The following is a 12761-nucleotide window of genomic DNA, read 5'->3' as shown; positions in this document are numbered from 1 at the left end:
CACACCTCCTGTGAGTGGAACGCACACACCCAGGTGTCAGTGTGTGTGTTTGCAAAGTCACACTCGTGCGGAACTTAGACAAATTTCACTGCGAGTATGACAGTGGTTATCTGCAGTCTGTTGTCATGCCAAGAGTGTGACTGGTCACACATTTTCTAAGTACCATGCGGGCCATGTGAGGTGTTTGTGCGTGTCACCTGGAATTTGGCCGGCACCTGCCTGTCACCACACTCTGTCAGCCGCTGGTGTGCGCAAAGAGTTGTGGCAACAGGTGTACGAGGCGTTGGAGGCAGGGATGAATTTACACAGTTTGCACACAATTCCTGTGTCATGCGCACTTCGACCAAACTTCGCACTATGTGTGAAGGGGCCCTTAGTGATGTCATTATTGAAACACTATTTAGAAGTGTGAGATAACCTATATCAGAATATTTGTGTGAGCTGCCTGTCGAAAAGAAACCATGCTGGCTGGGGCAATGGCACCTCCTGGACTGTTTACAAATGTGCATCAATACCATGTTGTGAATTTCATGTTTAAAGGCTACAGTTAGTGCAGGATCTGCACATCCACTAGGATGTGCGTTGCCTTTTATTGATTTATTTATGAAATAATGGATGTCTAACAAAATAAATTGGTGATACTGGGAGTTGTGTGTAGAAAATGGAGGTATAATGAGATAAAGTCAGACTGCAGGAGAAATTTCCTGCAGCCAGATTAAAAATGTGAGAACATTCAACATCCAGCAAGGCCTTTGAGACTTCTCCTGGGGGCTTTGGAAACGGTTGCAGTCAACTTATTATACCTACTACTTGGAGAGAATTCTATCTGCAGGACATGAGGGGTGCAACCAGTGTTGGGAAGGTTACTTTACAAATGTAGTAGGTTACAGTTCACTAGTTACTCTGTTTAAAATGTCACGAGTAATTACATTACTTTATCATTTCATCAGAGTAATGTGTTACTTTTGAATAATTTTTGAATACTTTTCTAAGAATTTTTATTAAACTGGACATTAAAGCTGAGAAAATACAGATTTAAATGTGGCACCTCACAACAATTACTGTCAAACGTTTATCAGAAGTTCTTCAATGTCACTTAAAATTGCGGTTAATAATCCTTTAATATTTTTATTATATCCAAATGTAGTCACCGATATTGTAAAAAGTAACTAACTACATTTTGCCTACATTTAATTTGTAATTTCATGACATAACGCTGTTAAATGTAGCTAATTAGCAGGGCTGTGCAACACTGTTAGTTGATTTCATTTCAAATCGTGAACTGGATTTGAATTTTGAACCGAGATAGCAAAACGGACGCAGAGTTATAAGTACAAAAATTTTGCACAACACCGCTGCTGCTTCCTCCCCAACTCTGGGTGTAATGGTACGATGGTGTCAAGGTCACAGTTCGGCTCAGATCACTGTGTGTGTATGTGTGTCTCCCCTCAACACACAGTGACTTTACATGAGCACTGATTTTTAGCAGGTGTTATTGTTGTTGTCCAAGTTCTGCTTGAAGAACTCCTGGACTCTTTCCCAAAGGTCCACCTGAGCCTCAGAGTGGGCTTTCGCCTCCCCACCAAATGCCACAGCTTGCCCTACAGCTGAATGGAAGGCAGATGGGCAAAAAGGCATATAAGGGACATCTAGTAAATGCCCAGCCTTGGGGTAGGTAATAACTTTAAATGACTCTTTGCCGTGACGTCTCAGTATTTCCGCAGCCTGCTTGGCAAAAAAGGTGCTGTTCCAGTTGCGGTCATCTTCAGAGGCAGCAAAAAGGAACTGGCAGTTGGCACGTTCTATCGGAATCAAGGATGCTCTGTTCTTCTCCAAAGTAGGGTCTGGCAGTGCATCACGTATATCTATAAGTCCAGAGTCCGTGAACTTAATATTCTCTATGACAGGCAGAAGCGGCGGCATAACAATGCCTTTGTAGTGTAACGGAATCACATTAATTGCATTGCAGGTATTAATACAAACAGTTGCTGAGATCCCAGACAAAAAAGATGACATTGACAAAGCCAAAGAACCACTATGAGAAATTGATATGATGCCGATCCCAGGTCCACGAACCTGCAGAGAGAAGGATTGATGTTAATATATTGAGAATATGAGGGGGCGACTGAGAAGTTCTGAGCCTGACCCAGAAAAAGTAAGGTGCGATTCTCCATCTTTTGGGTCTTTCCATGCCGACTCACCTGAGAGGCACCAGGTCATCCCCTCAGACTTTGCTAAGAAAATTCGTACATGTAGGTCTATATATTACTCGGCATGCAAAAGATCTGCTTTCAGTTGGGTACCGCCAAAGGGGTTAAATGAAACAACATACTACTTCTGGGGACAGCCCTCGTCTGTCCCCATCACAAACACAGCACTTTCTTTGAGTTTTTGGGCAATTTACACAGCAAACAAAGTGAAAATGCAAAGAAAAAGTGACGATGCAGTGGAAAGCGGGCATATGATGTGGTTTGTTTATAATGGCCCAGTCACACGGCACACGACAATTCCTGAACGAAGGGAAAAAGTAAAAACATGTCACAATTCGTTGAGAAAAGGTGGACAAAAGAGCTTTATCACCAAATAACCTGCGAAGCAAGAGCGCAAAAGGGACGAAAGAGGAACTTAACAAAACTGAAGCTCACGATCTCGACGCTTTAAACAAAACTCGTCCGGAGCCACAGCTGGAGCAGTGTGTGTCTGCAGCTCTGAGTTCCAGGACTCGGCGCTGGGACGGAGCTCATAGTGCCTGAGTCCTGGAGAAACTGCAAACAGAAGCTGTGGAGATCTGTGTGCACATCGGTGGACCCACCTGCTCTGGTTCCTCGTCCAGAACAAAAGAGGGATCATCTCCTTCATCATCAGAATCCTCACTGTCTGTCGACACACTGCTCCAATTAAAAAAAAAAAACTGTGATGCACTGTGATCACTGCTGTATCACAGTATTATGTTTCTAAGCCATATATTGATTTATAACAGAAAACTGTCAAAAGGGAGAATAATATAAGTGTAAAGATGATTGAATATATCAGAGCAGTAAATTAATCAGTGCGTGTGAATGCGCGCATTGACTCACGTGCGGTTATTCCACCAGCTGATCACTGATCCATAATGTGAATTTTTCCTTCCAGAACAGCTCTTTATATTATCCTTTGAATCATCTACCTGTTGCCACATGTACAGAAGCTGGATTATCATTCCTACACTCATATTGTTATATTTAATAAAAAAAAGTGCACGCAGCAGCAGCTGCTGCTGCTGCTGCTTTTAAGTACCATTGGAAATTACACAACTTTTTTGTTGTTTCAAATTCAACAGTTGCTTGTGGCAAAATAATTAATTATATCCACACAAAAGATTAATTCTGTCCTATGTAAGGTGCCTGAGCCCATTGAAGCTGACCCCAAAAACTAAACAAACGATTAAAAAAACGTCAAGAACGACAACAAAACGAAACACAGATGAATTGAGGTTTTCGTTGCCCTTCGTTCAAATTTTTCAACAGTTTAAAAATCCTGACGAAGTGCCAGCTGCAGGAACGAAGCTGCGCGACGGTTAAACGATGCCAACGAAAGTCCAGATTTCTTGTTTCGTCAGGGCTTCGTTGCCCTTCGTTAAGTGCCATGTGACTGGGCCATAACCCGGAGATCAAACATGTTGAGGCGGTTGTGCAGGTGAGAGACCGCGGCAACTCTGTTAAGGTGTGTAAGCTAAAACTTACAGTCACAACCTCTCCCATTTGCCTCGTCTTCCCTTCTCCACTGGGAACTAAAAAAATTTTTTTTGCATTTTTCACAACTGCTTCAGTGATTGCAGCAGAAAACAAAACAGTACACCATTTGTCCGTGTGAAGTATAATGCCACTGAATGTTAATTCTACATTAACATGATCAGATACTAAATTTTATCACCGGTGGATATTATGCAATTTTGTTTTAATGAGTTTATCATAAACATAATTAATTTATACAGTCTACACAGTTTGGTTTCCAATTTATAAGCTTCTGAATATGAAAAGTGATTATTTACAAAACTTTCATTTGAATAAAAATTTTTCTAAATATGAAGCCAGCAGCGTTAGATAAAATCCTTTGGTCAGCTGAATGACCTTACATAAACCAGTCTTCAGAAAAAATATAAAGTTATATATAATGCTATATATAATGCTGTGTTTGTACTGTGTAATGGCAGGCTGTCCCCAGAAGTGGTCAAATCCCTCGATATCACACAGGGGTTCAAACGAGACTGCAGTTCCCTTTTCCTCTTAGTTTAGGTAATAGACGCCTTTGGAATTTGATCCTACAAATGCCATATGCAAAAATGTCACCTTTCCCTGACTTCAGGGGCTTATAAATTTAGAATGAACCCCTTAGGAAGCTCATACTTATACATACATATTTACTAAGTGGTATCCATATTTTCTATTTTATCAGATAGCATCTGGGATTAATACTTTTTACACAGTATGAGGCTATAAATATTTTTTCCAAAATGGGGAAAATACGGTGGAACTGTAGGAGCTCTCCTGAAAATATCAGCTTAGAACTTTCCCATCATGATTCAGCAATAATAGAGATATATATTCAGGGGTACACAGGTTGCCAGGGTAACACATTTTGGTAATGAATTTTAAATTTTAAAGTAACCCATCAAAGTGCTCTAAAATGGGCCCTTTTTTTTACCTCTGATTTGGCCATGTGGCTTGGGTTTAGGAACTTTATATTTTTTCTGAAGACTGGTTTATGTAAGGTCATTCAGCTGACCAAAGGATTTTATCTAACGCTGTTGGCTTCATATTTAGAAAAATTTTTATTCAAATGAAAGTTTTGTAAATAATCACTTTTCATATTCAGAAGCTTAGAAATTGGAAACCAAACTGTATAGACTGTATAAATTAATTATGTTTATGATAAACTCATTAAAACAAAATTGCACAATATCCACTGGTGATAAAATTTAGTATCTGATCATGTTAATGTAGAATTCACATTAACATTCAGTGGCATTATACTTTACATCTTTGAAAATAGATCCTGAACATGTTTAAAGTCACGTCCACCAGAACTGACATCTGAGGCCTGAACTACACAAAGAATGTCAAGTAATGGAAGGATTAGGGTTCAGGTTTGTTTTAAGGACTTTAACATAATGCAAATGTTTTATAAGATATAAAATTTAAATTTTTACAGTGCATCCGGAAAGTAGTCACAGTGCTTCACTTTTTCCACATTTTATCATGCCTTATTCCAAAAGGAATGAAATTCATTTTTTCCTTCACAACTGTACACACAATACTCCATAATGACAACATGAAAAAGGGTGCATTTGTTTTTAGATTGAACTGTTAAAAATAAAAAACTAAGAAATCACATGTACATAAGGTGTGACATGTTCTGTTATTTTTATGTTCTTTTTTTATGTGTTGTTTTAAAATTTTATTTTATGTGTTTTATTTTGTAAATTTGTGTTTTTAATGTTAAGCACTTTGGACACCAGTCGGTGCTGTAAAGCGCTTTATAAATAAATGTTGATTGATTGATTGATTGATTGACATAAATATTAACATACTTTGCCATGAAGCTCAAAATTGAGCTCAGGTGCCTCCTGTTTCCACTGATAATCCTTGAGATGTTTCTACAGCTTAATAGGAGTCCACCTGGGGTAAATTCAGTGTATTGGACATGATTTGTAAAGACACACACCTGTCTACATATAAGGTCTCACAGTTGACAGAACATGTCAGAACACAAGTTAAGCATGCAGTCAAAGGAATTGACTGTAGACCTCTGAGGATTGTCTTGAGGCACAAATCTGGGGAAGGGTACAGAAACATTTCTGCTGCTTCGAAGGTCCCAATGAGCACAGTGGCCTCCATCATCTGTTAATGAAAGAAGTTCTGATCCACCAGGACTCTTCCTAGAGCTGGCCGCCTGTCTAAACTGAGCCACTGGGGAGAAGCGTCTTAGCCAGGGAGGTGACCAAGAACCTGATGGTCACTCTGTCAGAGCTCCAGCATTCCTCTGTGGACAGACGAGAACCTTCCAGAAAGACAACCATCTCTGCAGCAATCCACCAATCAGGCCTGTATGGTAGAGTGGCCAGACAGAAGCCACTCCTTAGTAAAAGACACATGACAGCCCACCTGGAGTTTGACAAAAGGCACCTGAAGGACTCTCAGACCAGGAGAAACAAAATTCTCTGGTTTGATGAGACAAAGACTGAACACTTTGGCGTGAATGCCGGGTGTCATGTTTGGAGGAAACCAGGCACCATCCCTACAGTGAAGCATGGTGGTGGCAGCATCATGCTGTGGGGATGTTTTTCAGAGATCTGAACATGGCTGTGCACCAACACCCCCACCCAACCCGATGGAGCTTGAGAGGGGCTGCGAAGAGGAACAGGCAAAACTACCCAAAGATAGGTGCACCAAGCTTGTGGCATCATATTCAGGAAGACTTCAGGCTGTAACTGCTGCCAATTTTTAATTTTTCATAAATTTGCAAAAATTTCAAAGAAACGTTTCATGTTGTAGTTATGGGGTGTTGAAAGTAGAATTTTGAGAGGAAAAAATGAATTTACTCCATTTCTGAATAAGGCTGTAACACAACAAAATGTGGAAAAAGTCTTCACTTTTTCCACATTTGAATACTTTCTGGATGCACTGCATATTCACCGTCTCTGTACATAACTTTGTAAGTACATAAGGTGCTACTCAGCTGAACAAACTTGATATATATGCAATTTTTTTATAAATTAATTGCAATTGGTATGCATTTATAAATCAAACACCATCCTATAGCATTATTAATGCCTGAAAAGAATTCCACCATACTTTCACATATGCCATTTTTAGAGTCACATTCCAAAGGCATCTCTGACCTAAACCAAGATGAATTAATCCTTTCATGTGGCGTAATAACACAGAGATCTACATTTGAACTTTTTCTAACAATATCTGAGGTGGTGACCTGGGCAAGTTCCTGAAATTTAGGTCAGTTGTAGTCTGAGAAACCAACATGTCTTGAGAATGTGTGAAGCTTTGACACACTGGGTGCAATGTTGAGAAATGTTGGTTTCTTAGACTATAAAAAATAGAGAACCACATCCTACTTTTCTGGGTCAGGTTCAAAACTTCTCAATCGCCCCACACATTTGCCAACACTTGTGAACGCTTCACCACGAAGTCTTTTAACTTTTTTTTTTTTTTTTTACAGTGACTACATCAAAATTAACAGTTATCACTTTAAAATGAGTAATCATGACGCAACATCACACTTATGGAGGGAGCAGTAAATCATCTATATTAGAAGCCAAGAGGCCTCTGTATGTGTGCGTGCATGTGTATAATTTCGATCACAGACAAATTGGGGAGAGTTGACATTTGCCATTTGGTATGCTTATATATTTTGGGTCAAGGATGAAAGGTGCCCAAAACGGAATACTGACAGGAGTAATATTTTGGAGAAATTACATATATTACATAACAACAATGAACAATGGATTGTTGATACATTCTGGACTCACGCCATTCCAGCAGGGGGGCAGTAAATCATTATATATTAAAAAACAGGTTTCCTCTGTGTATGTGTGAGTCACGGACAAACATCGGAGAGCTGACATCTGCTGTTTAGTATGCTTATATATTTTGGGTCAAGGATGAAAGGTGCCAAAACGGAATGTTGACAGGAGTAATATTTTTGGAGAAATTACATATATTACATAACAACATGAACAATGGATGTTGATAATTACATTCAGGACTCGCATGCCATTCCAAATCATAGAAACTTTGCATAATTATTACCACACCTGAAAAATGTCAGCTACCTATTTTATAAACACTACCCAATCTAGAGCCCGTGGATCCCCACAGGTGACGGGCAAGTTTCTCTACATGAAACACTGACAATTTTGCAGGATGTACAAACAAGAGTAGTTTTTTTAACTGCAATTCCAGGTAGGCTATAACTGCTGGGACATTTGATTGGATTAAGCAGCTATAGAAAATGACTGATTCTAAGTTGTACTTTTTTCAGCGTATCGGCTTTTTTATTCTTCAGTACTAACCTGGGGTTGTCTCCTCAGGAATGCTACTGCCTCCTCAAAGTACTCCAGATCTAGATTTTGGGCTTTTTTGGCAAATCCTGGTATCCAAAATACGCAAGAGCCAGAACCACAAAACCTTCATTTGCTAACAAACTGGCTCTCGGTTCAGTCAGACCTCCACCGTATGTGTACATGTCCACTATTCCTGGGAATGGACCCTTTCCTTGTCAAAAGAAGAAAAAGAGGAGTACTTGCATTTTCCCACTTCTGAGCATCCTTCACATAATTGTTCAACCCTTACCTGGTGGTATGAACAGGACTCCTCGGACTCGTCCTTCTTGCACAGGTATTCTCTTCATGCCCTCTGTCATGAATTCCCTCTCACAGGTCTCAGAGGCAAAGAGTTCACCAGTGTCACTCAGTGCTTCTATCTTCACCTGCAGTGGGCTGAGCACGTTTCTTCTTCAGTAGTTTGTTGTGTGGACTGTCTGGTGCATGGTCCAGAACAAACCCATTGGCTCCACGCCAGTGTAACTTCCTCCAAGAGAGGGTGTACTGCAGACGTCCACTTGGCCACGTCCATCCGCTGTGTACATGGCAGATGCCTTAAAAGTCACTCCTCCTGTCATCAACTAGTGTGGACCTCAAGTCTACTAGTTTATGAGCAGAAAGACCCTCAACCTTTATTTGCCACAAGTTTGTCAAAAAGACAACGAACACTGGGCAGATTTCAGTCGGATCTGTGCCATTACAGCTGTACAATATGGGCTCCGTGACTCAGTGGAGAATCTGGGTTCACCTCACTCCTTCCTTTGGGCTTTATTTCTGTTTTATCCACAGCTCTCTTGCAGCTGTACCTATCAAAGCATGTAGAGGCAAATAAATGTCAGCACAAGTCCAAAATACAATACAATGTAATCATTCTGCAAATATCATTACTACTTTAGACCATAATTCTCTAAGGTTGAAATCTGTGAGTTTGTTAGTATGTTCATTAGTTGTTCATGGAAAAAAAAAAAACACACACACACACAAAGACACTCACTTTTTCAGGCAACATGTAAAATTGCCTGACGATGTCCAGTAAGATTTTTCAAAGCAAAACTTTAGCTATGTTTTTTAATGTATAGTTTGCTAACAGTGGAAGCCCTCTGCTCATGCTGTTAGCATCTCGCGTTATATGACACCCGTTAGCATCGTGTTAGGTGATGTTAATACGTTTTTCAGGGTGTTAGTGTAATTTTTTACCCTGGTTTCTTTATGTCATTTACCGCCCCTTTCCAAGAACCAAACCATTATTTCCTCATTTTGAGTTATTGAAAGTCACATGAAAACCAGGCCTGGGACCCTCCACAGACAGTGTCCATATTATGAAAGGTCACGACTGTAGCTTGTACAACACTTTTTATACCATGACGCGTTTATAGTAGGGTGTGTTTTGTCTCACATTTCTAATGTTATTGGCTCTCAACAACAGGGGGAGCTCTCCCTGTATCGGAACTTGCACACCATGATGGAAGTGATATATTTTACACTTTAAACCAGGTTTTAAAACTTTCAAACAGATAACCACAGTACAAACACTGATAACTAACATAAAATAATGAATTAGCACAGCTATTATCAAACATTATCTATCATATTATGCAAACCTAGAGAATTTTTCACACTAACATGAGTCTGTTGGAATCAGATGACATGATGCTAGCAAGACGTGAATGATTAAACCCATTGTGAAAAACTGTTTTTAAGGCGCTCTCCTTACTCAGCCACCACAAATACTGCATGTATTTTTTTAAGCACATTATGAATCGCGTTGCTCACAGGAGGCACAGCTCATGCTGTCATTATAGGTGCAATATCTGCATCTTGACATCCCCTAATGCCAAGTAGTGACAAGCCACTAATACATTTCTCAGCCCTATCTACATTGATGTCACTGATGATGCCACACCAGCACAGAAGATTCCAGAAGTTCAAACAACATAATGGAATACTTTTAATGGTGTCTGAATGAGTAATTTGTATAATTGAGGTAAATTCTTCCTCGGGGCTGTGCAGAGAGAGGAAGCATATGATCTTGTTCTTGTTCTGCATAATCTGCAACCTCCCCCTGGTTATGCTAGTCAGGCCAGAATCCCATGCTACACTGGCATCATCCATGTGGACAACTGTATCAAAGCTGATGCAAATCAAATCTTTGGCCTGTCTATATAAGAATTTAATTTTGTATTTGACTTGCTGATCACTTTGTCAGCTATAACATCGCACAAGGGGCAATTAAATTTAAGCAGCCCATAAAAACCATAATAACACAACACATAATAACAATAAAAAAAATAAAAACAGACTAAAGGAGGAGTTAAAATGGGTAGTCAGAAAAAATAAATAAATAAAAGACGCCAGACCTACAGAACATTTAGAATCCAATCGCCAAAGGGAATAAATGACTTTAAAAATGGTTGGTTCTACAACTGGTGAAGCATAACAGCATCCTGAAGGAAGCAGAGAAAACTCCCCTGATAGAACATGACCTGGCAACGACAACATGCTTTCAGCCTTCCGGAGGAATCTTTGAACAAATTTTAACAATATTGTTCAGGCTGTTTCTGTCTTTCACTGAAAGGCTGTGAAACCAGCAGATAAAGACTCTCAATAAAAGACTGATAAAATAACAAAGGCTGACAGGCCTGACAGAAAAAAACTCAATTTACGCAGAAGATAAATTCTCTGCTGTCCTCGCTTCACAACCAAAAATGTCTCTCTTCATTTTGTTTCTTGTGATCAGTGAGGAAGCACTTCATGAGAAAAGATGTTTGCAGCACAAAATATACTGGAAATGATTCCGCTGCTCTCCGTAGCCAGCAATCAATTTGCTCTATTCCGGTGTCAAATCCTGCAAAATCTCCCAAAATCTCAGGGAGGTGGCCTTCGCTGCGACATGTATGTGATATTAAATGTATTTATTTATTTATTTATTTATTATCAGAATCTGGCCCAAATATATTCCAGCAGTGAGGCGGATCACTCGCTTAGTGATCAGTCGAAAGGAGCAAAGTTTGACTTTTATTATGTTGACAGGAGTAGATGTGATTCTGACCTCTGATTGATCAATAACAATTGGGAATTACAGTCCACACAGACATGTTTGCAAATTTCTGTGTGAATTAATTGATTCCTTTACACATTTACATATTTGATTACTGAGAACAGTTACATCAGTATTATCCCACATACAGTCTGCGTTCAACACACATTTGCAAACAATTTGGCATGAAGAACATCCGATATAAATATAACACACTCACACCTCGATTCCCTACACATGAAATCTGAAGCGGGTGGAATTTAACAAAGTGTGATTCGGAGCTGAAGTAACTGTGATTTACAGAAAACATACCTGTAAATAAGAAACACTGCAGAAGAACTTTCCTTTTGCTTCTTGTTTTTTTTTTTTTTTCTTCTTCTTCTTCTTCTTCTTCTTGGTTGTCGGCAGGCTCGGCACGTTCAGTGCATTGCTGCCCCCCTCAGGTCAAAAGACACAGAACACCCATGGAAATATAAAGAACACCCACAGATGGCGAACACCTATTAAACGTCTTCTTCTTCGATTTGCAAACTGACACAGTGTATTACCGCCACCTCCTGTTTGGGCATGGAGAATGGAGTCTGATGTATGCTGTTATGTTAATAAGGAAATAGATAAGGGAGGGGAGAAAAAAAGAAGGTGGGAGGAATGTAACGTACTATATTCTATTGAATAACACAGTTCCCTTTAAGCAATGAAATATCCAATTGCCATTAGACATGGGGTTAGATTGCAAAAAAAAAAAAAAAAAAAGAGGTTAAACATAATTCAGCAACATCATGGGAATACCACACAAAAACAAAAGGATTTGGAAGAAAATTAATAATGTAACACAGTTTAAAAGTTACAATTTTGCCAGGCAATAGTCAGATCCCTCCCTGGAATACTTCCATTCCCAGAATTTGATACAGGTTTACTGAAAGAAAAGAAAGTCAGTAAATTAAGCAAAGATTTATATACAGCAGGTGGTCATATAAAGATTTACTCAGAAAGCTAATAAATAAATAATTTAAAAAAAAAAAAAAACAAATCCTGAAAGTGGTCAATGTGGTCAACATTTTCAGAATTTAACAGTTGAGAAGATATAACTACCACAAGATGGGTTGAAGAAGGTAAGATATTTAAAACAGTTATGTGTATATTCGTATAATTCAGTGGAAGTTTGCTAGAATCTTTTAAAGTGGTCAAACAAATTGAGTGGATCTGATGATACACTAACAAATTTCTGTTTTAACTTACAGTACTCAACTTGGCAGTAGGATACTATTATTCTACAATGTGCCTACTGGAACATACAACAGTTTTAGAACTGCAAAAAGATTACTGTACTGCTCCATGTTGAAATTACAGTCAGCAGCTGTGGTTGCCAGACTAATTATGTATTTAAAAAATAAACAAGCAAATAAAAACACATTTCTTTGAACCAGTGATGTTCTCTCAGAGGTAAATGCACTAAATGTATGTTTGTTTGAGCCTACTTGATTGCATGACATCATGCTTGATATTTTCTGAATTCTTGATATTAACATAAAGTGTTTTAGTGGTGCAGCTTAGTTAAATTTCCATAAAATTGTTCATTTTGTGATAAAAGCATGGAATATGGCGCACATATTTGAAATTAACTAA

At 39.0% G+C, this 12761-nt stretch overlaps 1 protein-coding gene across 1 annotated transcript; it reads right to left on the bottom strand.

Moving 5' to 3' along the window:
• Window positions 1-313: 313 nt before the first annotated feature.
• acot20 (acyl-CoA thioesterase 20) lies at window positions 314-11537 on the bottom strand. The gene is given in 8 exon segments (XM_034162139.1): window positions 314-2076; window positions 8069-8124; window positions 8127-8270; window positions 8349-8667; window positions 8669-8737; window positions 8739-8775; window positions 8777-8904; window positions 11448-11537. Coding segments are annotated over 7 exon segments (1239 nt in total). The 5' UTR covers window positions 8797-8904; window positions 11448-11537; the 3' UTR covers window positions 314-1482.
• Window positions 11538-12761: the final 1224 nt, after the last annotated feature.

Source organism: Thalassophryne amazonica, chromosome 21 (assembly GCF_902500255.1).
Source record: "Thalassophryne amazonica chromosome 21, fThaAma1.1, whole genome shotgun sequence".
NCBI lineage: Eukaryota > Metazoa > Chordata > Actinopteri > Batrachoidiformes > Batrachoididae > Thalassophryne > Thalassophryne amazonica.
This window is presented reverse-complemented; position numbering and strand designations above follow the sequence as displayed.